This window comes from Acomys minous (genome assembly GCF_964271855.1).
Source record: "Acomys minous genome assembly, chromosome: 16".
Taxonomy (NCBI): Eukaryota; Metazoa; Chordata; class Mammalia; order Rodentia; family Muridae; genus Acomys; species Acomys minous.
In genome coordinates, this window is record NC_140498.1 from 6,318,839 (window position 1) to 6,343,983 (window position 25,145).

Sequence of the window (25,145 nt, forward strand, 5' to 3'; positions counted from 1 at the left end):
CCAGAAGATCAGGGAGTTTTCTGTGATATTATGTCCCCTAAGAATGTCAGAAGCTACACCCATAAAGTCTCACCGACATGACCGCCCAAATATGAGCTGAACAAGGACACCAACCAACATGCCAGACTGGAAGAAGAAAAGTGCACAGGCCTCGACCTTAAACAGAGAACTGCAGGCAGCTGAGTAACGGTGGAGTGGGCGAGGTGGGGCTCCCAGGCAAGAGCACACCAATCAGCTGTTCAATGCCAAACGGTCCCCCTGAAAACATACATACAAGTGTCATCCACAGACTGCGCAGCTTACATTTAGGCACATGTATGCATGCATCTGAAGGAGAGTGGGGAGGGGGAACGGGAAGGTTTGGAGGGAGGAAGGGGAAGGGAGGAAATGTAATTACTTATATTCTCAAAATAAAAATGTTTACATCTACCAGAGAGAGGTGGGGAGAATGAACATTAGCATTTCTGCTGGCCTGGGAACCGCTCTGAGCAGCCAAGCTAACACTCAGACCTATTGTCCTGTATCCCTCTGTAATGCAGAGTTTACTCCAACACCAGCTCCTCCCATTCTCCTGATGGCATCCCCTTAGCATGCTCGTGTTATAACGAGCTAACAGGGATCCAGGAGACCAAGCTTAAGTTTTTCCTGTGCCCCTCGCATTGCCCTGATTTCCTGACCCTCACTCAGAATGGACCAAGGAGGCCAAGCAAGGGGATCTGAGTGTTGACAGTCTCACTGTACCAAGGTAGGAAACTTTGACCCGCAACTTGTGACTACAAGGACAAATGGACAGGTTACACATATACATGTTAATAAAGTCCTAGGCAGTAATAAAAACCAGATCGATAGTATTGAGTTCTTCCTAACACCCTACAGGCAAAATAAGGTAATAAAGAACATTTTAGAACATAAAACACCCTGGAAAAAATAATAGCCCAAGAAGGGTGCCATGAGAGAGAAGGGATATTTGAGGCATGCAATCAAGTGGCAGGCAGGCAGACTCCAAAAAGACTTACCTCAAACTGAGTTACCTGAGGTAGAGGTGTGCCGGCACAGACCATGCTCTCTTTCTGGTCACTTTCTGCTACATTACAAACCTGATCTGTTTTCTAGGGGCTGGCCCTAGAGCTCCATCCCACATGGGCTCTGCTGTGAAAGTGGTATGCTTGGAGGTGACAGTCAACACACAGTGAATACAGCAGACACAAGGAAGGCAAAGACTAACTCTCCTGCAGACCAGCTCCGGGAAGAAAGAAGAGAAAGTCTTGGTGGTTCCATGGTAGGGAGAATGGAGCAGGCGGTAAATAGCTGGTTAAGGGAAACCAACTATTGGCTGAATAACTAGTGAAAGGAACTAGTTGTTGAGGAGAGGTCGAGGAACGGAGGAGAAAGGAAATGCTGAGACTCAGGCATAAATTGCAGTTCAAACTGAAAGGTCTTCCAGCCCAGGAGAACTTTTATTTTTCTTCTGCTTTTTCCTTGTCTATAACTCCCTTGGGCCAACCCCAGTACTTTATTTAAAGTGAAGTTCAATTTTTTCATTAAAGATTACATCATGATTTTCTCATCTTTTACAATCAATAGAGCATTTAAAAATCAACAGAGCAGGAAAACAATCTAACAAAGAAATACATACAGTTCTGTATAACCTACAATAAAGCATATAGCAAAAATCAATTTCCAAGCAATGGTCAGCATGACCTGATTATTATTTCTTAAACAATACTCAGGAAAAGTGTAATCATAAATTTCCCCAGGTTAAAGTCACTGTGTTTATATGATTGTCATAGCAACATAGCTTGAGCTAAATATTCTTAACACAGAAAAGACTTTACTTACTTCCAGTCCCAAACCAAACAGGTGTGCTATCCAAGCCAAGCCTAAATGCCAACGGGTCCTCTACTGTAAAATATCTGTGAAGCATGAGGCTCCAAGCCCACCTTCTACTGCCCTCAGAGCAGATTCTGAAGAACTTTGTCTTTAGCTAACAGTATCTATCCAGGTACTGTTGTGTCAAGGTCCTAACGTTCTTTCAAGTAGTTTCTACCCGACTGCGCACAACAGTCAGAGCCAAGACTCTCACTGTCTCGAGCATCTGGCCAGATGCCTTCTTTCAACATTTTATGTGGGAAAAAGTTTCCCACTGTAAATTTCATTAGGGCTGAGGAAAAGAGAGAGAGACAGTTTTAGGAGAAAAGGCAGATTTCAAAGTAGTTGTTAGACAAAATTATACCTGGACTATACATAATATTTAAGGGCAGTGGTGATCAGCCACTTTGGAACTTTGTCAAGCAAAGCCTCAACAGTTGTTCTGGATATCTGTAGACCATACTGGACAGTGGGAGGTCTTTGGAACTTTTGTCAAGCAAAGTCTCCGTGACTTGTCCTCTGACAAACTGCGCTCAGTTTATTTCAAATAAGGGGCAGTTAAACAAGAACTCTGTCATCTGTCTGACAGAGACGGCATGCACTCACAGGCCTCCCTACCCCTCTTCTGCAATAGCCTGCTCTAGAATTTTAGTTCTCAGGCTGTGATCTGAACTTCTCTCTGCCAGCAGCAAGTGTGACCATGCTAGCAGGCTTTCATCAGAGAGAACTACAAAAACCACTATCTTCAGGACATGTCTTTCCAAAGAGGTCAAAAAAAAAAAGAGGCCAGGTGAAACAAACAAAAACAAACCAACAAATTTCTTTTCTTTCCTGGTGGAAAAGGAAAAACTAAACCAAGAATTTCAAGTCGGAATAATATCCCCCTCCATGTCAAAACAGTGCCCAGCTCCTCAACCTCCAACCTACAAACAGGAGGAGGTCCTTTCTGGTTGCAGTTCCTCCATGCCGAGCTGAGCAGGGCTGCAGTGGACTGGCAAGCAGCGCCTGGGGGTGTGTGGCAACGGGCACGGCTTCTTCCCCAAGTGTGATCTCTGATGCTTGTCAAGGCTGGAGCTCCAGCTGAAACACTTGCTGCAGTCGGTACATTTATAAGGCTTCTCACCTGTATGAACCCTTTGATGTCTATTGAAGTTTGACCTCTGAATAAAGCTTTTCTCACAGATGAAGCATTTATAGGGTTTCTCTCCTGTGTGGATTTTCTTGTGGTGGCGCAAGCCAGAGACGTCACTAAAGCCTTTCCCACAGTAATCACATTTACAGGGCTTCTCTCCTGTGTGAGTTCTCTGATGTTTCACAAAGTCTGAGCTTCGTAGAAAGGCTTTTTTGCAAATGAGGCAATGAAAGTATGTCTCTCCCGTATGAGTCCTTTGGTGAAAAACAAGCTGTGAATTCCGACTGAAGGTTTTCCCACACTCTCTGAAGGTGGGCAGTTTCTGGGTCATGGGGGCTCTGGCCTGTCCCTTCTGAGCAGCCTCTCTCCTGTCCTCCAGCCACAAGGCAGACAGCTCTCCTGAAGAAGAGCTCTGTGTGTGCTGACCCAGCTGTTTGCCAGAGCCCCTTTCATGAGAAAAGAGCTGCCCCACTGTTCCCTCACCTTGCAGGCTTTCCAGAGCCTCAGGGACGACGCTCTCTCCTCCAAAGCGATGCAGCTCACTCTCCCCTAAGAAATCACTCAAGGCAGTCTGCGGCGCTGCCCCGCCTGACGCCTGACAGAAAGCATCCAGGGATCCCTGGTCCCTGTGATTTTCCAGGTTTAGGTTCTCCTTGTCATTTTCTTGCCTGTCTTCTGAAAAGAAAAGGAAGCCTTAAATGGCAGTAGCTGCTAGGCCCATTCTCCAACTCACGCAAAGGTGGCGCCAGGCAAACATCAACTTTCTTTTTACTGACAGGCTATCAATAAATATGGAAGAAATCTACCACCTGGATGACTGTGCACCCCAGACTCACTCCGCCTGTGCTGGGTTCGAAGCTAAATTGATTGGCTCTGGGGCTGAGCCATTCACTGTGAATCGCACAGGCTCCTAGCGGGCTTTTCTGACCCCTCCACAAGCAAACAGCGTGCACTTAAGGTCCAAAAAGTCCAAACACTTCATATGCAAGCAGTGCTTGTTCAGATAGTTGGTGTTCTCTTTGAGATCTGTTTCTATTATCCTTAATTATGTGTACACGCATATGTCTGTGAATATATGCACAGGAGTGCAGGTACCCACAGAGGAGATGGGCGGATGTCTGTGAGCCAACTGGCATGTGTGCTGGGAACCAAATTCAGATCCTCCGCAAGAGCAACATACATGCTCTCAACTGCTGAGCCAGCCCGCCAGCCCCAAGATTCTTACTTGATTCTATGTAAAAGATAAACACAATCAGAATTTAGAAAGAAAAAATAAACATGCATGAGAAAACCAAATCAACTCCAACAACCACTACCACACATGCTGACATGTTTCCTTCCAGTCTTTGCTTTGAGCCTGACTCTCACTATATGGCCCTGACCAGCCTTAGACTCACAGAGATCTGCCTGCCTCCGTCCCGACTGCTGGAACTGAAGGCGTGTGCCACCACCATGTCTGGACTTCTAGTCTTTCTAATTAACTTGCATGTACATATGTATAACTTATTTTCAGATATAACTGATGTCATATTGAGCACAGTTCTATATCTGGTTATATAACATTTATATAGTAACTACTGACACTGGTCTATTTAATATTTAACATAAATTCTCTTAAAAGAAACAAAACTTGGGAGAGAGGGAATTCAAGACAGGGTTTCTCTGTGTAGCCTTGGCTGTCCTAGGACTAGCTCTGTAGAGCTAGCTCCTCATCTTTAAACAAGTCTTTATTAACAGCAACTTAAAAAGCCAAGTAACAGCCACCATGAAAGAGTTAGAATAAATACAATGTGAATTTAAGAATTTCCCACTGGAAACCTATGTTGTTAATCATGTATTTACTACAATAAATACCACTGTACTAAGCAATTCTCTTCCTAAGTGTTTGCCCATTTTCTGATTAATATCTGAAAGGAATTCCTCAGAGCACAGCCAGTGTACCTATGGCATGAACATAACGGTTCTTTAAATAATATACTGTCTTTAGATTGGCTTACTTTATGCGTGTGCCTTAGGGTAAATATGTGCATCACATACACACAGGAGCATGTGTCAGTGAGAAAAGGGTGTGGAATCCTCTGGGATTGGAGTTACAGGTGTTTGTGAGTTGCCATGGAGATCCTGGGAACCAAACCCAGGTCCCCTACATGAGCAGCAAGAGTCCTAAACCACTGAGCCACCTCTCCAGCTCCATGGTCCTTAATGCCCACTGGCAGCCTAACTTCCAGAAGGGCTCTCCCATCCTCTGGTGCCTTGTTAAGTGCGGGGAAGTGGGAGGGGCTAATACTTGGATACTGGATGCTTCTTCTACATATGCTATTTAGACCAGTGAAAAATGAATTTTTGTTATTTTAAATGTTAATTCCTCTGTGATGAAAGGATGAATTCTCTTTCCCATATCTGGGAGCTATTTTTCCTACTCCAAGACTGCTGTCCAAATTTTGCTGAGAAAGTAATTTGTTCTCACCAACTTGCTTTAACTTTCTCTATTTTAAGAAAAACAATATAGACCATCATTCATCTATCAAGTTCCCCTAATGTCTTACACCAATTTTGTTGCAGTAATTTTGTTGGGGGTTATTTGTATTTATAGATTTGGGTTTTTTTTTACTTTTTAGGTATGAACATCTGTTAATCTTTTCCTCAAAGGTTTCTTTTATCACCTCTATGCATAGAAAAATGTTTCCAATCTAAACAGGATGCAAATGTCCACTCCTTTTCTTCTTTGTGTCTACTTTGCAAATTATCTTTTTAAAATTGATTTCTAACTTACTTTGTTCAGCAACACAGGCAAAACTCTGCACTGGCTCCCTTACGTCCCTACCCAGAGCAGCAACTCCTGCCCACAGACCCCTGCTTCCTCCCGCTCGCCTGGCTGCTCTCCAGGGACACTCACAGCCATCTTCCAGCTTGGCTCACTAGCCTTCTCTGCTGCTAAGGTGTCTACTTAGGAATCACACAACTGGTTTTGGTTGGCTTTGTTTGTTGGGACAGTTTGGTTTGGTTAACCCCTTGGGATTGACTGCAAATCAAGCATACAACTTTTTGAGGCTGACCCCTGCCAATCTGCTTTCATTCACTCTGAAGTGTCCTTCCATGTGGTCAAAGAAAACAGCATTTCTCTCTTGTGACTTCTGTACTTGGTCTTACTACATATCTGACAGCCTGGGCAACTGTTGAGTTTTCCAACTGGCCCCTTCCTATCTCGTCACTGCAGCTTCTGCCACGGTTCAGAGTCTCTTCCCTGTGCCCCTGGACCCCGCTTCTGCCTGCACAGGCTTCTCTCTCCGAGTGGTCTCATCTGTCCTCATCACCACCAAATTACTCCTCCCACACTTGTTTCTAATGCGCTTCCTCGCAGTTCTATCTCTAGCTACAAAGACAGGCTTATGCAAGGCAGAATCTCATGTGGTCAAGTCAGCAAGAAGAATGGACTAAAACGACAAAACAAAAAGGGAACAGTTGGGACATAGTGAGCTGAAAATCACAAACCAAATCCTCCTGCTACAAGTGATAGTCAAGCTCTGTCCTTTACTCATGTTTATGGAGAATATAAAACTCTGCCAAAATATCTAACAATAATAATTACATAATAATAATTGTAACAACAATAATAATGGGCTCAGTGTATAAGGCATTTACTGTTCTTGCAGAGGACCTGGGATCTAGCCTCAGCACCCATGTTGCAGCTTACAACTGTCTGCAACTCCAGTTCCAGGGAATCTGAGGGCCTTTTCTGGCTTCCTTGAATACCATGCATGCACATGGTGCACAGACATATACAGGCAAAATACCCATACACACAACATTTAAATTTTTAAAATTGCAGTATTAATCCCACTAAGTGAAACAGACAGCCCCGCTCTTCCTGGGCTCCATTCCTGGATTAACACTCAGGAAGCATCTTCTCCGACTTGGCTCACCACTCATCTCTGCTGACATGACACAGTTTGAGATCGATTGCTCCAAAGGAACCCTTGTGAAATAGTAAATATATTGCTTCAAATTAAAATCAGAATAATGTGTGCTTTGTATGTATAAGATTTGGCTCGACTCCCAGCACCAAAAAGAATTGATAATAAAGCCATATCTATCCTTTCTTGTTCTCTGTAAGACATCAGCAAAGGAATATAAATACATTCCATTAGGGAAAGGGTAATTTATCATACAGTTTCTACCCTGAGTCCTTTTCCTTCTCCAAGGTTCTAGAATTCAATGCAGGTGTACATGGGCACATGTGTACACAGGAATGCAAGTAAACTGTTATGGTTTCTAAGACTGACATGTTTTAGAAAGACCATCCAAGGCAGAGGGATGCTCAGTGCAAAAAAATTCAGATTTATTCCCAGTCTTCAAACATGTTAAGTAAAAGTTGACACTGCTATTTCATGAAGTCCAGGTACCTGGCAACTAAATATACCATTCTTCTGTTTGTTTATCTTCCTGAGGTTAAGTGGTTACCACTGATTATAATTAGGGTAGAAAAGTTTAGTTTTGGGCCAGCAAGATGGTCCAGTGGGTAACAGAAGTTGCCACACAAGCCCGGTGACCTGAAGTTGATCTCTAGAGCCCATATAACAGTGGAATAAGCTTGCATAACGCTGCCCTCTGGTCTCTACACATGCAATGGCACCACACGCCCCTACACCCAGATCATAAACACAGGTTAATAATAAAATAAAAGCTGGATGTGGTTGCACACAATTGTTATTCCAGCACTCTGGGAGGCAAAGGCAGGTGGATCTCTGTGAGTTTGAGGCAGCCTGGTCTACAAAGTGAGTACAGGACAGCCAAGGCTACACAGAGAAACTGTCTTGGAAAACAAAAATAAAATAAAATAATAATAATATAAAAATATTTTTTAAATCTAAAACAGTATTTTCTCTGAATTTCTTTGTGAGTGTAATTAATGGTTATTACACAAAGTCTTTATGAGGAAATTTTAACTACCTATATTGGCCTGAATATTAATTCTAAGAAGGAAAACTATCAAAATAGATGAGACTGACAGTAGATCCGACATGTGCTCCTCCTTCCATGGCTAAATAAACACACCAACATCCCTGTAGCCACCAACTTGTGGTATTCAAGTCAGATCACAGTTAGCTATAACTAATGGAATAAACATGCTACCCACCATTTCCAAATTTAATCTGAGGAGGTCAGAAACAGCTGGAGCTCAATGGCACCCACTGACCTTTGCAGGTGGGTCTTGGCATCTTCTCAGCAACATGAAGGTGCAGCCCCGCCAGCTCCTCTCCAGACTCTGCTAAGTTAGTGAGGTCAGGTTTGGAGTCGGAAATGCCTACTGCTGAGACAGAGAAATGTTGTGGCCTTAAATGAACAGTGACGTCGGAGAATTTTCAAACTGTGTATTTTAAAAGAGAACCCTAGATATGGAGTCACTTAGAAACACTCACCTGAGAACTAAGTGATAAGGACACATGGTGAATGCCATGAAAACAAATCTAGGCAGGTGACAAGGGCCTAGGGGTTACTGGCAGCTGGTGCAAAGATCAGGACAGGAATCTTTTTAAGGTAGTCCAGTTTGGAAGGAAAAGAGCATGGACTCAAAGCCTGTCACAGCTGGATCCACCTTAACTCAGCCCGGGAGCTGAGGAAAAGTGAGCAAGTCCTTGATCTGCTGCTCACTTCTTTAAAAGTAGTATGCCACCAGCTGGGTGAGGTGATACAGGCCTTCAGTCCTAGCACTCAGGAGGCAAAGACTGGTGGATCTCTGTAAGATCAAGGGCAGCCTGGTCCATAAAGCAAATTCCAGGCTATATAGTGAGATCCTGCCTTGAAAAGGGAAAAATAAAGAGTGGAAGGAGAGGAGTAGCATCACTATGCCCATTTTTTATATATATTAAAGGTGTTGCTATATGTGACACAATCACACAGTTCCTGACAAACAGAACACTTCCGTATAGGGATGTTCTCACTGATAAGCCTGTCATCTCTAACTCAGCAAGTTCCTAGAGTAGCACCAGTGACTCTGTTTACCGGCAGGTGTTGAGCAGGTGTCTCTAAATGCACAGAAAATACCTACTTCACCTCCCCCAAGTCTTTTCACCTCCCCTATCAGGTGGACCCATGCCCTCACCTCCTGAGACCATTTTCCCATAGTTCTCCAGCATGAGATCCCAGTACTGCTCCTTCTGAGTAGAATCCAGCTGTCTCCATTGCTCCTGGAGGAAAAAACACGGAAGCATCATTCCAATGAAGGTGCTTAAACCTGCTTCCCAAACTACAGAAATCTGAGAGGTGGGCTTGGTCAGTGGGAGACCTTAGAGTCAGGGACAGGCGGCCAACGGGAAGATGGAGGCTTCAGATCAGCATTCCGAGCCGAGTTTAGAAAGCCTTAGGGGTGAATTCCTGTTTCTATGCTATATATATTTAGGAGTGAAGAACACACACTCTGACCCTTGCTCTAATCTCTTTCCAGAGCTGCAGTGACACTCTTCTGACACTGGGTATCTGCTATCGCCACTACTGGACAAGGGAGAAATTAAAAGGAAACTAGTGAAAACGTACAGTTAACAACCGCAAACCCTGATGCTGAAACAAAAGCTGGTGGCTTTGAAAGCTGCACACATCTGGAGCCCTCAGTGGTTCACAGGCATCCTCGCATGAAGCTGGCTTTACCCCCAGTGCTCCCAAGCAAGGTGTTCCCCCAAAGTAGCCTTTTTTCTCTTCCTGAGCTGCCAGAATGGGGGAGGCCACCCATCGCCAATCCATCTGCTTTGCAAACTGAGATTTCAGCCTCCCCCACAAGAGGCTGGCATTAGCAACCCACAGTGACCGGTAGTGTACTCTGTGGGTCACACACGCTGGAGCCCAGGCTCCTGACTGGCCACTTTCTAGCTAAGTGACTAGGTTGGGCAAGCTGCTTAACGTGCTGGAGCCTCTGTCCTCATGTTCTTAGCACTGAACTCAAGAACTTGTTGAGAGGTTTGAAAGAAATACTACAAGTGCCAACCACAGCTACAGCAGGCCGCTGCACATCTCACCCTCAGTTCTAAAGCAAGCCTGCCGCCTAGTGCCAGGAATGTCTCCAGCTGACAGTAAATTAGGTGCTGAGAGTTGGGGAAAGGAAGGAGATGAAAGGGGAAAAGAACTTTTTGGTATGAAAAATATCAGAATGCTGACAAGTTGTCTCAATATACTTAACTATATTTTAGATACAAAATTAAATGTAAACATATTCTGTTACTGTTACATGAATGAAACTCCTGGAAACAGCCAGCCTGAGTAAATATTGCTAACTACAGGAGTCCTCGGCTGGAACCCAGACAACTCTCATTTGGGAGCTGGCAGGAAAAAAGAAAGATGTCACACAAGCACCTGACAGGATGCCAGCCTTGCTGGACACTGGGCATTTCCCAGTGCTGCTAAGTTGACAAACAAAAGAGCACAAGCACCAGACGCTCAGCCTGACAGCCCAGGGCAGTGGGTCAGGGCCGCTCAACGACGCACCCCTGGCTGAAAGCCCCACACTCCAGAACTGCCAAGAACCTGAGGCCTGGATGTAGCCCTCCTGGAGATGCAGTCCTAAAATTCCACTCCAGAGGACCTTGTGTGCTCTGATGGAAAATCGTGTTCCGTGTGGAAAGAGCGCCACCTTGTGGGCTTCTGAGCTATGCCACCTTCAAGTCCAAGTAGTGTAGGAGTCCTAGCCAGTCAGAGCTTCTGATGATACACTATGCAAGGGTAATCACACCCCTTCAGCATTCTGAAACGATTAGCAAAGTTCCCAATTTACAGACAAGACTGGAGAAAGGGGTTGTTTATGTTTAAATTTCCCTCCCTTTTCAAAGGATTCCATTAAATATAAGGGTTGTGCTCAGCTGATGATGGTTGGGGTTGGTGGGTATTAGGATGCATAAGGATGACTTTTCATTTTAGTGCTAGGTGGGTAGTTGTCAGCTAGCACATGCACTGTGCATATTTATAGTTGCCAAATGGCTAACACAGGCACTGTATGTGTGGGTAGTCACCAGCTGGCTAACACAAATACTCTGTATGTATAGTCACCAATCGGCTAACACAGGCACTGTGTATGTGTGTAACTACCATTAAGGAGTGGTGCTGCTGAGCATTTTGAATATTTGGTTTTTGTTTTATTTTGTGACTGGCCTCAAATTCTAACCCTGTTGCCTCAGCCTTTTGAATGCTGGAATTATAACCAAGAGCCACCATGCCCAGCCTTGCTCATTCAAGTTATCCAGAACAGCTGATGGCTTCTGTACTAAGTATATTAAGCAATTCTCTGGGAGTGTCCCTACATACTCCAGAAATAATTCTTTGACAAAGCAACAGGGACAGCTTGGTGCTCCCATAAGAACAGACAGGTAGGCTAATGAATGATAGAATAAAGGCTCTGAAAATAATATGACAACACTATGTGCACTTAATTTTTCCTCTAGAGGCAAAAAGTTACATTGGAAAAAAGATAGCTGCTCAACAAATGGTGGTGGCAAAAGCCAGTAATCTACCTGAAGGGTAAAATGAGATTCTTATCTTTCAGTTTATATTAAAAAAATCAATTTAAATGAACCAAAAATCTTAATTTCAAACCTTAAGTGCTGAAACTTCTAGGAAAAAACATAGGGACTACTCTTTGAAACAGTGGGGTAGGCAAGAACTTTCTGACTAGAACACCAACAGCACAGGAAGTGGCAGTGACAAACACAGGACCAAGTGTGAACAGATGGACCACAGGAAGATGAAAACCTTGTGCACAGCGAAGGAAACAAGCTGCAGAACACATGACAGAGCCCACAGGATGGGAGATCTTTATCAGCTACACTTCAGGCAGGGACTAATAGCCAGAATGTACAAAGAATTGCAGAAATTAAACACCATGGAATGAAACTGCTGGTGCTATACCACAACCCTCCCAATCTACATGTTCACAACTCTGGTTTCAGTTACCCACTGTCAACTGTAGACTGAGAACATCAAATGGAACTTTCCAGAAATAATTCCTAGGGGTTTGGTTTGGTTTTTTGAGACAAGGTTTAGCCCTGGCTGTCCTGGACTCACTTTGTAGACCAGGCTGGCCTAGAATTCAGAGATCGGCCTGCCTCTGCCTCCCGAGTGCTGGGATTAAATGCATGCACCACGTGTCTGGCTCACTTCCTAGGTTTTAAATTGTACACTATCGTTTCATTTATAATTTGTCTGCTTATTTGTTGTTCTTTGAGACAGTGTCCAGAAACTCATTACGTCGTCTAAGATGGCCTAGAACCTGTAACACCTCCCCTCCCCCCACCGCCTACTTGATTCTTTAATGTGCTAGAACTGAGGTACGCCACCACACCCAGAAACTGTGCATCATTCTGAGTGGGTGACACAATTTCAAACAGGATATGAGTCATCAATTTAGGCAGCACACCCACCCTACTTACACTCCCTGCCCCTGTCATTTGGCAGCTCTGTTTGCTGTCAGACTCCCTATTGCAGGATCAGGGTGCATCTGCTCAACTGCCCCTTATTTCACTTAAGAGAGACTTCAAAATACAAGAGATGGTGGGCATGCCTGAGAGAGGCCATAAAGTGCTTACTGGGTGCAAAATGAAAACATTTTCTACTCACGAAGAAGCCATACACAGAAGCTGCTCAATCTGTGCGAAGAGCAAGTCTTCTATAAAGGTATGTACAGCAGGAAGTGATGATGGAAAAAAAAAGGAATCACACTAAGCTCTTCCCTTGGGCATGTTCATGTTTCACATCCTCTGGGCCTTGAATAAAGTTTAGCATCAAAAAAAAAAAAAAAAAAAAGAAAGAAAGAAAGAAAGAAAGGAAGAAAGAAAAGAAAAAGAAAAACAAGTCCTCTATCCATAAAATGGTGAAAAGGAACAAAATTAATACTAGTTTTGCTGTCACATCATGAATTGGAACGTTACGGCCACAGAGGCGGGTGCTATCGTCCACCTCACTCCACCTTGTCACATGGGCCTGTGCCATCTGACATCAGCACCTAAAGGATGAGTGGATTGTCACACAGTAAGACACACTGACACAGTAAACCACACTACTGTCACTCTCATTACAGAGTGCTACTGTAATTACTCCATTACTAGATGTCAGTGTTAATGTCTTACTTTCCATAACTTACAAATTAATCCTCATCAGAGGACTGGTAGGATAGGAAAAGCCTGCTCTATGTACAGGGTGTGAGTGAGTCTATCTATAGTTTCAGACATCTACTGGGCTCTAGAAAAGACACACACACCTGAAAAGTCTGCACAAACTACAACAAACTTTGTCCAAACAACTGCCAAGCTCAAGGATATTCATAAAAAAAAAAAAACAAAGACACTTAGCAGATGTCACCTAACATTCATGGAGACTCGGGTGCCATCCCTGGAACGGACAACACAAAACCAGTGAGAGGACATTTTAAAAATAGGAAATAATACATTTAATGTAGGAAAAAGGAAGATGAACTATTTGGTAGAATTCTATTTTACATAAAACTCTAGAAAATACAAACAAATGTGTGCTAGTAGTTAGCAGGTATCTCAGAACGGCTGGGATACTGAAAATGACAGGAGACAAGAACTCAAAAGAAAGGGGCTGGACAGACAGCGCAGCAGTCAAGAGCACTGGCTTCTCTCCCACAGGACCCGGGCTCATCTCCTAGCATCCACGTGATAGCTCACAGTCACCGTAACTCCATTTCCTGGGGATCTGCCCTCTACTGGCCTCCATGGGCACCAGGTACTAACCTGGCACACACCAGGCAAAACACTCACACACATAAAATTAGAATTAAAAAATCCTTTTAAAGAAAAACTTAAAAGGTAATTGAATATGATAGAGACATTTACTCTTGATTGTGCCTGTGTTTTGAGCTGCGTACATACATTAGAACTACATGCTTACAGTTTATATGACTTATATGAGTATGTACAGTCTATCAACACTACTCCTATGATGCCAGAAAGGAAAAGACTCACCTGTCACACATGAGAAATAACCATTCCAAGTCTCTAACAGACCCCTGTGTGGGCAGCTCATACTAGGAAATGAAATAGCCCTTTCTTCAAGGCCCTTTTCTCAAAGTAATACTTTTTTTAAAAGCAGAAACTACCAAGAGTCTTGGGCAAAGACTCTTCCCAGAGGCCAGATTCCATTAGCCATTAGCCAAGATGACTGACTAGAGAAGCAGGGGTCACACACACACACACACACACACACACACACACACACACACACACACACACACATATACACACTCACTCTCTCTCTCTCTCTCTCTCTCTCATACACACACACACACACACACACACACACACACACACACACACACACAGAGCAACGGTTAAGTAACTGTTATGTAGCATGCCCCATTTCTGCTCCTCTTTGAGTCTGTGTCCCCATCAATACTCCTGGGCCAGGGGAGGCAAGGAAGAGGGCCAGGCTCACCTGCTGTAGTGCTGTTCCCACATCTTGGTCTCTGATAGGCCTCTCCTCAGGTTGGGCAGGAAGCTGGGAAGTAGCCAGAGCTTTGGCAAAGAAGAGGAGGCTTTCAGAATTCAGATGTCTCCCTTAACCATTCCCCAGGGGGTGCCATGAAATTCTTTACAATTAGAGCAGTTTGCAGTGTCAATCAAACTCAAAGGTTCATGTTCACCTCCTAACAACTACGACCCCTCCAACCTTCCAAACAGTCTCATCCATGTTTCTCCCTGTTTCCCTCCAAAGAACCAAACCCAAATGGCATGGCCCAGCCACGGAATAGTTTAACATACAGACCCTGGGCATCTCCACACCTCTCAGGGCATTGTGTTCATTCAGCACACACCCAGCGCTAGCCACAATCCCCAGAGTTCTCCCAGAGGCCACCACGCAGCACAGCAGGTAACTGCTCCTCACCTAATTCTGGCTCCATGTCTGATTCCTTTTTCACATCATGGCTCAGCAGCTCCCTGGATGCTGAGGGTGACTTCTGAAGGGGCAGGTCCTGAGGCACCACTTCCAGCGGGGGCTCCACCTTGTCCTCTTGGCGGTGTGCCGGCTTTTCCTTCTCAGATGGGATCTCTTGTCCTAGAACTTGGATATTGATCTAACACCAAAGAGCACTAGTTAGCGCAGGATGCCCAGTCAAGATTGCCAAGTGTTAACAGAACTGGCCTTCTACAACAGACCATGAGATATTGCCAGTCTTATGGCCATGGGCAGAGGAAGAGGAAAACCCTCTGTAACCCCGGGGTAGAGGGAGGTAGACAGAAGCTGAGGCCTAAAGCACATCTAGGAGATCTTCCAATCATAACACTAATATTCTGTTCTACTACATGGCTTCCAACAATTAAAACTCAGGGCTGCTTTTTAGTAAATCATAATTCCTAGGGAGGTGTGGGTAGAGACTAAGTTGCAAAAAGTAAGATAAGAGACTAGAATTTAATGTAAGCAACGTGTGCTGTGGTCTCTGTTTCCTCTTCGAGGGAGAGCTCCTTGACGCCCTGTTGTTTCAGCACAGGAATCTCCCATTATGCTCCGAGTCCATGCTGAGCAGCTAACTCTTGGTGGTACTTAAACAGCGGCAGGATGGGGCCTGGTTGCCAGCATGAGCAATCATGGGATTCCAGGCTTAAAACTGTCAGCTGAACCCACCTCCAACTCCAGAGAAGGAAGAGGGATCAGTGGCATTCAACCACTGATGGCAAGTAAGTTAAGTGAGTGTGCCAGCGAGATACACAATGGGGTTCCAGAGGCGCCAGTTGGTGAACTCAGTGCAGTCCCGGGGAAGCAGCATGCTGGCAGAGGACTGGGGAGTACCCTGTATCTTTCTTCACTTGTCTGCTTGTGAGGTTGACTCTACAGAGGAAACTGGTGAGCGTAACGAAAGCATGTCCCTGAGTCCTGTAAATCATCCATCATCAAATCAGACAGCCAGTTTGTTAAGACACCTGGTCCACGGCACGTGTGAGTGGCATCTGAAGTGTAAGAGCAGCCCTGTGGGATTTGGCTCTGGTCCTGTGTAGACAGCTGTCACCCCTGGACTGACGTGGTGACACTTGGTTTATATCAAAGACTCAAAGGACTGATTATCGGTTTGGAAAACCCTACATATTTGGTGTCAGAACAACTATTAGGAAAAAAAAAATGGAAAAGAAAGTGAAGCAGAGAAGGCGCAGAGGAACCTGGGCTTTACTCGCAGACAAGATACTGTGCTTACCCACTGCCACAGTCTCCAGGGGTCGCCCTTCAAGCTTTCCACAAGGGTCGCTGCCTCTTCTCCACTGCCTGGACACTGTTTCCTCACCCACATCTGGATCTCCCCGGGGAGGATGTTCAGAAACTGCTCCAGCATGAGGATGTCCAGGATCTGCTCTTTGGTGTGGACCTCTGGCTGAAGCCACTGGAAACAGAGCTTCCGGAGCTGTCTCAGGGTCTCCTGGGGCCCAGACATCACCTGGTAACGAAACTGCCTGAAAAGCTGGCGAGCAGTCTCGGGGTCGGAGAGCTCTCTTTGCTGGGCAGCATCTGGCCCAGAGAATGTGGCTTCCTCAGCCCTGGCCAGAGAAGGCAGCAGGCCTAGGGCCTGCCCCAAGTCAGCAGGCATCATCTGGCTTCACAGGGCCTTTTAGGTGAGGGGCTTCCAGAATAGGGCTGTCTCTGCAGAGAATGGTGTCTTCTAGGGAGCTGAAGAGGAAGAGCCGATGCTGTGGAAGAACAACACATAGTCAGGAACAGCACAAGTGAACACTCCCCTGAAAGGCCTGCAGGCTTGGAACTGTCCAATATGTATACGAGTCTATTTTGAGTCATTGTAAACTTGAAGCTACAAAGCAAACTACACCTTTATCCTGCCCGTATTTATATTCTCCGTTGATCGTCAAATGCCCATAGACTATAGAGGGATGGAATGTACCATGGGTAGGCATGGCGGCACACACCTGCAATCTTAGCACTTAGGCTGAGGGAAGAAGATGGTGCGTTTGATGCCAACCTAAGCTCTATAACAAGTTCAAGGTATGTAGCAAGATCCTATTTCAAAACAGAACAATAGGAGGCTGCCATGATGGCTCATCAGGTGAACAAATTTGCAAGCCTAATGACTCAATTTTGATCCCCAGAGGCCAGGGAAGGAGAGAACCACTCCACACATGCAATGTAGCATACAAAAAATTTAAACTTAAAAAAAAAATGACAGAAAGGCACACATGAATCATTTCTCTATGAATCTCCAAGTAAACACATACTTCCATATCTCTGTATCTGTAAGCTAACACATAACACTACTTAGGGTTGGGGCTGTACATCAGAGTGGAGTGCCTACTTGGCATGAGCAAAGGCATAGGTTCAATCCCTAGCATCCTTTTGTCACAGTGACTTATGACTGCAATACTAGCACTTAGGAGGTGGAAACAAGAAGGTCAGTAGCTCAAGGTCATTCTCAGTTACACTGTGAGTTCAAGACCAACCTGGGATACATGAGACCCTGTCTCAACATAAGACTAGATTAGATTAGATTAGATAGGTAGACAGACAGACAGACAGATATGGACTAGGGCTATCAGTGCCCCAGGAAAACAGGCTAATGTTGAAAGGGTGATAGGCTTCTGCAACAGATGTACAGCTCTCCTTTACTATGTATTCCTGTCTCAACATAACATGTTATCACAATGCAACAGGGCCAAGAGACCATAGACCACAGCCTATAGTTTATAAGCCAAAACAAACCTCTCCTCCTTAGATCTTATTTGTCTCAGGTATTTTGCTAAAATGACACAAAGCTATCTAACAGGGCATCAGGATTTAGAAAACAGCAAATGAGGCAGTGAAAGGGGAAACAATAAGTGCCAAGGTTATTACTAAAGTGTTTTCAAAGGATCATTTCTTCTGTTAATAGCTAACTTTATTACAAGTGCTCATAACAGTGAGTCATTGGACTGGCCCTTAAAATGCCATGTAGGTGCTAATGATCACCATTTCTTTATAATACTAATGGTACACACATGCACACATGTACACACATGTATGTACACACTATATACACATGTACAATGATAATAATAAATTAAATCAAAAGGATAAGAAGGAAGAAGACAGAACGGAGAGGGAAGTAAAGATGGAAAGGAGAGAAAGGGGGGAGAAAGACAGATAAGTATAACATGCAAAAACCAACCAGGGCTGTTTTTGTCAAGGATGCAAAAAAGGAGAGACAAGAAGAACTTAATGATGTATGTTTTTCACATGGACCTCACTAAGTTGATGGCTTTTATTTTTTGTTGTTTTAAAGAGCCTACACACTTCATTCATATACCCAGGTAGAATTCAGTGGTACTAAGGTAACATTCCTAAAGTAAAGAATATGTATTTAGGGGATCCCTTTTCTGGCCCTGGCAAAATAAGTGATAATACAGACTAGTCAGCCAGCTACAACCAGCTTCCAAACTGGAGAAAACATCTAAGACAGCCAGTTTCAGGCATTCCACACAGCAGGTGAGAATGCAGTCCTGGGAGAAATTGGTGAGGTACGCCACGACCACACTGGATGGCTATGTGAGGACACCTCTGCAGCCACAGTGCAGGGAACTCAGTGCCAGTGGAGCACAACGGTCTCAACAAGCTGATGCGACAAGAGCAGACTCGATAGACTGTGGCGGGAAGGATCGCTGGGGATGGGGACAGGTGTCTGTGTGGGGTGTGCCCTAAGCCCAAGTACAAGCTTGAGATGAAGCATCACCAGGATGGAACACCAAGATTTTTTTTTTATACACTAAGATTTTTAAAAAGATTTTATTTACTTGTTATTATGTATACAGTGCTTTGCCTGCATGTATACCCACAGGCCAGAAGAGGGCATTAGATCACATTTTAGATGGCTGTGAGCCACCATCTGGTTGCTGGGAATTGAACTCAGGACCTCTGGAAAAGTAGTCAGTGCCCTAAACCTCTGAGCCATCTCTCCAGCCCCTAGAACACCAAGACTTAACAGAGAGCATAACACACACACACACACACACACACACACACACACACACACACACACAGAGCCAGTCAAGAACAAGGCACTGGAATTTTTAATCACTCCAGGACTACACAGAGAGACCCTGTCTCAAAACCACAGAGAGTGACAAGCACTCTCACCTTCCCTAACAAAACCTAGAGCCAAGTTGCTACTAGATCCACCGGTAGCAGTTTCATTCATCAACTTGGAGAGCTGTGGGGAAGCACCAGCTCCTTCCAAAGATGTGCTCAGTGGAGTGTAAAATAAAGCCTAGAGTAAGTGGACTGCCTGCTCCAACAAACAGCAACATCCCTCAAGAAGATAACTGGCCTTCTGCATCACTAATGCTCCCACTGTAAGACAGAACGCAACCAAGACGACTAGACACACAAATTAATAGGAAAATATGACTCAAAGGTAAGAAGCAGTCAACAAAAAACAACTTCAAGATAGTCAAGGGCTTAGAGAAAAACAACTCAAGTCCAGCATAAAAATCCTTCAAAAATTACAATTAAATACACAGTTTACAGGGGCCAGGTAGAACGCATGCCTAGCATGTATGAGGCTCTAGGCTCAGTCCACAGAACCTTAAAGCATGCACACAAACACCACATACACACACACACACACACACACACACACACACACACACACGCACACACACAAGAGGGGGGAGCGGGTATGTGAACAGATGTTTCAAAATCAGTGAATGTGCTACAGGAATAAATGACATTCATTCCTCCAACTGCTAAAAAAAAAAACTCAGATTTTCGGAAAAGGATAAAAAGGAGCAGAACTGGTTAATGTTCGGTGAATAAAAATACTATACTATTTTATTCTGATAGCTTCCTTAAAAGGCAGATGAGTACTGGTGAGATAGCACAGAAGGCCAAGACACTTGCTGTCAAGCTTGACTGTCTGAATTAGCTCTCTGGGACCCACACAGTAGAAGGAGAGAACTCAGTTCCACAGTTTGTCCCCTGACTACCACACATGCACTGTGACCTGTATATATCCATATACATGTACAAATAAATAAATAATGTAATTTAATTTTTTAAATAATAGTATAAGAGATATTAAAATTGCATGGGGGAGAGCACATTTAATGAATCTGTCATGTTAATATATTTGTGACTTGCCAAATCAAAAACAGAAAATGCGACGCAATTGGTGGCGGAGTGCCAGGCGGGAAATGGGAAGTGTTAAGAGGTAAAATATGGCAGATCTGAGCTGGGAAGGATAAACGGGTTTAAAGCAAAGGAGACTTTGACAGGTTAAACCCTACTTAGAGTTTAAGGGTGCATACTGTCAGCATTGGCTGCTCTTCCAGAGGACCCAGGTTCAATATACAACATAGCCATCTGTAACTCAAGTTTAAATGGATCCAACAGCCTCTTCTAGCCTCCTCTGCTAGCACCAGGCACATACAAAGGTGCACAGACATGCATGCAAGCAAAACCAAACCATACACACAAAAAATAGCCTACTTTTAAACTTAAAACAAAACAGAAATGTCATAGGAAATGAGGAATGATCAGAAAAAAAAAATGTAGTGGAAAACAAGACAATGCCGTAAAGTAAAGCACAGCCACGCCAAAAACTACATTAAATGTAAATGGAATAAACACTCAAACTACAAGGTAGAGCTTTCATATTTTAAAAAGCCAAGACCTAGCTATAAGCTATCTGAAAGAGACATTTTAAATATAAAGACTCAATAATCTGACATGTAGCAAAGTGGTTAAAACACTTGTCTAGCCTGTGTAAAATCTTGGGTTCCATCCTAGCACCACAAGTATTAACTCGTTAGGTAGAAAAAATAGTTTAAAAATGAAAATTTAAGAAAACTATATTCTATCTGAATATATTTCTATTTTAATTACACTAACATGAATATATTTCTATTTAAATTACATTATAGTTGAAGAATACATATTTGAAGTTTTCAGTTGTATAAAACATGTGCCTAGGATTTGTTTTGATTGTTGTTTAAGTGCTTGAACTGAATATATGCAGCTGTTGGGTCTAATTTTGACTGCAACTACTAGGAGCTGGCATAGTACATAAAAATAGTATATGGCATAAGCATTGGAAAGTCGATGTGGCTACTTTAGTATATTTGGCCAAGCTGACTGGAAGACTTAGTTTCTCTTCGTCTGATGAGACACTGTGACCAAAAGCAACTTGTGGAGCAAAGGGTTTCATGCACACTTTCCGTCCAACAGTTCATCATTGAAAGTAGTTAGGTCAAGAACCCCAAACAAGGGAGGAACCCAGAGGAGGCCGGAGCTGATGCAGAGGCCAGGCAGGTCGGCTTAATTGGCTTGCTCGGCCTGCTTTCTTATAGAACCCAGGACCACTGGCCAAAGGGTTGCAGCACTCACAATGGGCTGGGCCCTCCCTCATCACTAATTAACAAAATGCCCTACAGGCTTGCCTACAGCCCTAACTTAGTGGAGCCAATTTCTCCTTTGAGGTCCCCTCCCCCCAAGTGACTATAGCTTGTGCCAACTTGACTTAAAATTAGCCAGCACAAAGACAGAAGGGGGGGGTCTGATTTCATTTTGAGAAAAGTGTTGATTCATCACTAACAGTGTGGCTATAATAACATTGACAAAAAGGGAAAATAGAGGTCATGTTATTAAAACAGATAGGTCAGATCATCTAGAACATATAACCCAAGTGTACACACACCAAGAATCAATTTTTTGTTGATTTTTAGTGGGTTTTTTTTAGAGTGTGTGTGTGTGTGTGTGATGTTTAGGGTAGTTGTTGTTGTTTTGAGATAGGGTCTGTCTCTGTAGCCCAGGCTTGCCTGGAACTCGAGGCTGCATGCATTAGCCTCTTCCTGATAGTAGATGAGTGAGGTACAATGCCGCTGCAATATGTTTAATTCAAGTCCATAAGAAACACTAAGGAAAACAAACCAAATATGTGCGTTCCATACAAGCGGAAACATCAAGTATGTGTTCTGTAACCGTGGTGTCCTAGTCAGGGTTACTACTACTATTATTATGATGAAATACCACAACCAAAAGCAAGCTGGGGAGGAAAGAGTTTATTTGGCTTACGCTTCCACACCATGGTCCAGGATCAGCTGCAAAAACAAGGTACAGCCTTGGGTCACCTCTGGAACACAGCTTCTGTTTACTGACTCTAAGGAAACACTCTCTAAGGTTTCACATCAGTGATATGGTCTGTTCTTAATCACGGCTGATTTCTTAGCTCCAGCTGACCAGACTTTAGTCACTCTGGTGTCTTGTTAATCACAGCTGGTTCTTCAGCCCCAGCTAACCAGAACCACAGACTCTCAACTGAAAATACCCAACAGCCTCCATAGTCTTTAGTGAACACTCAAACTTCCTTCTGGAACTTCACAAGCCAGGCCTCTACCGTCTGCATTTCTCTCAACACTTTGTATCTTCCAAGCTCCCACAAAACAGCTCACCAAGAAGCCGGGTGTGGTGGCGCACGCCTTTAATCCCAGCACTCGGGAGGCAGAGGCAGGCGGATCACTATGAGTTCGAGGCCAGCCTGGTCTACAAAGTGAGTCCAGGACAGTCAAGGCTACACAGAGAAACCCTGTCTCAAAAAACCAAAAAAAAAAAAAAAAAAAAAAAAAAAACAGCTCACCAAGCTGTGAACACTCAATGGCTTTTCTAGCCCAAAGATCCAAAGGCCTTCCACAAACCTCCCGAAAACAGCACGGTCAGGTCTGTCACAGCAATGCCCTGCTCTGCTGGGACCAATTTCTGACCTTGTTGGGGTCACTGTTGCTATGATAAAACACCACGAAAAAAAGAAACTTGGTGAGGAAAAGATTTACTTGGCTTACACTTCCACGTCATACATAGTCAGACACTGAAGGAAATCAGGATAGGAACTTAAGCAGGGCTGGAGGCTGGAGCTGGAAACCGAGGCCACAGAGGGCTGCTGCTTACTGGCTTGCTCTTCCTGGCTTACTCTGCCTGCTTTCTTTCAGAACACAAGACCACTAGCCCAGGGATGGCACCACCCGCAATGGGCTGGGCCCTCCTCAATCAATCTCTAATTAAGAAAATGCCCTACAGCTGGATCTTATGGGAGGCATTTTCTCAAATGAGACTCTCTCCTTTCAGATGACACTAGCTTGGGCCAACCTTACATAAAACTAGCCAGCATACAAGGCAATTAAAATAGAAATCAATACCAATAAGGGATCTTGAAATCCCAATTTGTAGAAACTAGTAATCAGTAGTCAAAAGACATCATGGTGGAAATTAAAATAAATTTTCACACATTTTATCATGAAATTACAGTTTACCAAACTTTGTGAGCTTAGAACTGCAGCTCTCAACCTGTGGGTCCCAAGCCCTGGGGATCAACTGACCCTTTCACAGGGGTCACCTAAGACCATGGGAAAAACACAATTATTCACATTACAATTCATAACAGTAGCAAAATTACAATTACTAAGTAGCAACAAAAACAATTTTATGGTTTGGAGTCACCTCCATGAACACATTAAAGGGTCAGAAGCACTAGGAAGGTTAAGAACCACTTGCTTAGGAGGAAAACTTTCAATGAAGCCTCTGTTATAGAAACGATATCTACAAAAATCCTTCGCTATATAAATGGATTGCTTCCTGAGTTTAAAAAAAAAAAAATAGAATTTCAGGCAGCAAAATTTCCACCTGTAAGCTTAGTCAGACTTAGTTCCGAAAACTTAATTTGGAGAAAATTCAAGAAACGTTATTCTGGGAACTTAAACCTTACCTGTTTAAATCTTATGATACTGCTGGCTACCCCCCACCCCAGGCATTTGTGACAAGACATCCATTTAACTCAGAATCAAATTACTTTATAAAGGGACTTATGGGTTTTCACGCTGATGAGGACTTGCTTCTCAGTGCTCACAGAAGAAACTCATGATTGTCAGTTACATTTGTATTGCTGACGCTTTAACAAATCGAAATGAAGTGCGCAACTAGGTCAACATTCTCCTGTACACACTTAAAGTACACACACAGCTGCACATGTAGGCAGCCCTTCATCAGTTCACGCTAGGCTTTGCTCCTAGGTAAGTATTAAAAGTATCTGGTTCCACGGGGCACTCGGGAGGCAGAGGCAGGCAGATCTCTGTGAGTTCAAGGCAAGCCTGGTCTACAGAGTCCTGGACAGGCAGGGCTGGTACACAGAGAAATCCTGTCTCGAAAAACCAAAACCAAACAAACAAACAAACTAATAAAAACCCAAACAAACAAAAAAAAAAAAACAAAAAAAAAAAGGAAAGAAAGAATCTGGTTCCTCCAAGGCTCCCAAGCATCAACGGCTCGCTAAGGCGGACTTCTGCGGGGTTGCGGGGCGCGTCTGCGGGGGTTGTCACTGAGGACAGGGTGACAAGCGGCTGGCCTCCAGGGTTTGTACAACCTGAGCCCAGGGGCCTCACCGTCCGGTCCCCTCTCCTGGGGCGGGCAACCCGGAAGAGCCCACTGTCTGTTCCGCCCGGAGTCCCCTCCCCCGCAGGCGCCAGTCGCCAGCGAGCGCTCCGGGCGCGGGGCGGAGACCGCCGTCCCCGCCGCAGCTCGCTCCCGACAGTTTTCAAGCTGGAGCCACGACAAGCTTGACCCCCCACAGTCCGCGACCCCGCTCGCCCCGGCCAGCCTACGCGCTTACCTCAGCCCTAGTGGCCCGCTCTGGCGCACTTCCGGAAGCTGGACAGCTGCGGGCCCCGGCGGCCTAGGCGACGCGCAGCACCGCCGCGGCGGAGGGGCGGGGCAGCTGAGGGGTTTTCCCGAAGCCGGCTTTCCCATTGGTTTCCGGGAAGCGTCAGGGTTCAAGGCCCGCCTCCCGTGGCGCGAGCTTGCGCTTCCGACCGTCACTCATCCAGTCTTAGCCTCTGTTCTATCCCAGGATGTGAGCACTGCCTTTTCTCCCATTTTCAAAGCGTCCGGGCCCCAGCTGTCACTTCGTGACGCTAAACAGGGTTGACAGAAGCATCGTGTCCAAATCCAGGTACCCAGTCTCGAATAACTGACATACAGGACAGCATCGGTATAGAGATGTGTCCTCCCTGTCCCATGGCAAAAACAGTTGGCATCTCCGCCGGGGGAGAGGGGAGCATGGTATGGTCACACGCCTGAAAATCTGATCAGTGGGAAAGGGGCTCGGCGTGTTCTCCAAGTCCTTGGCGCTGAA

General features: G+C 44.6%; 1 protein-coding gene across 4 annotated transcripts; it reads right to left on the reverse strand.

Moving 5' to 3' along the window:
- Positions 1 to 1,416: 1,416 nt before the first annotated feature.
- On the reverse strand, positions 1,417 to 24,725 carry ZNF18 (zinc finger protein 18). Of its 4 annotated transcripts, none has more exons than XM_084761348.1 (7): positions 24,624 to 24,725; positions 16,188 to 16,674; positions 14,885 to 15,074; positions 14,435 to 14,514; positions 9,105 to 9,189; positions 8,199 to 8,309; positions 1,417 to 3,673 (listed from the first exon to the last, which is right to left on the reverse strand). In XM_084761348.1, exons 2-7 carry the CDS (start codon positions 16,575 to 16,577, stop codon positions 2,793 to 2,795), a joined length of 1,737 nt encoding a protein of 578 aa, XP_084617474.1. In that variant the 5' UTR covers positions 16,578 to 16,674; positions 24,624 to 24,725; the 3' UTR covers positions 1,417 to 2,792. The 4 variants fall into 4 exon arrangements, with proteins under 4 accessions (XP_084617474.1, XP_084617472.1, XP_084617473.1 ...); XM_084761346.1 differs by having other exon boundaries at positions 1,417 to 3,676; XM_084761347.1 differs by having other exon boundaries at positions 8,199 to 8,312.
- Between the last annotated feature and the right edge of the window lie 420 nt (positions 24,726 to 25,145).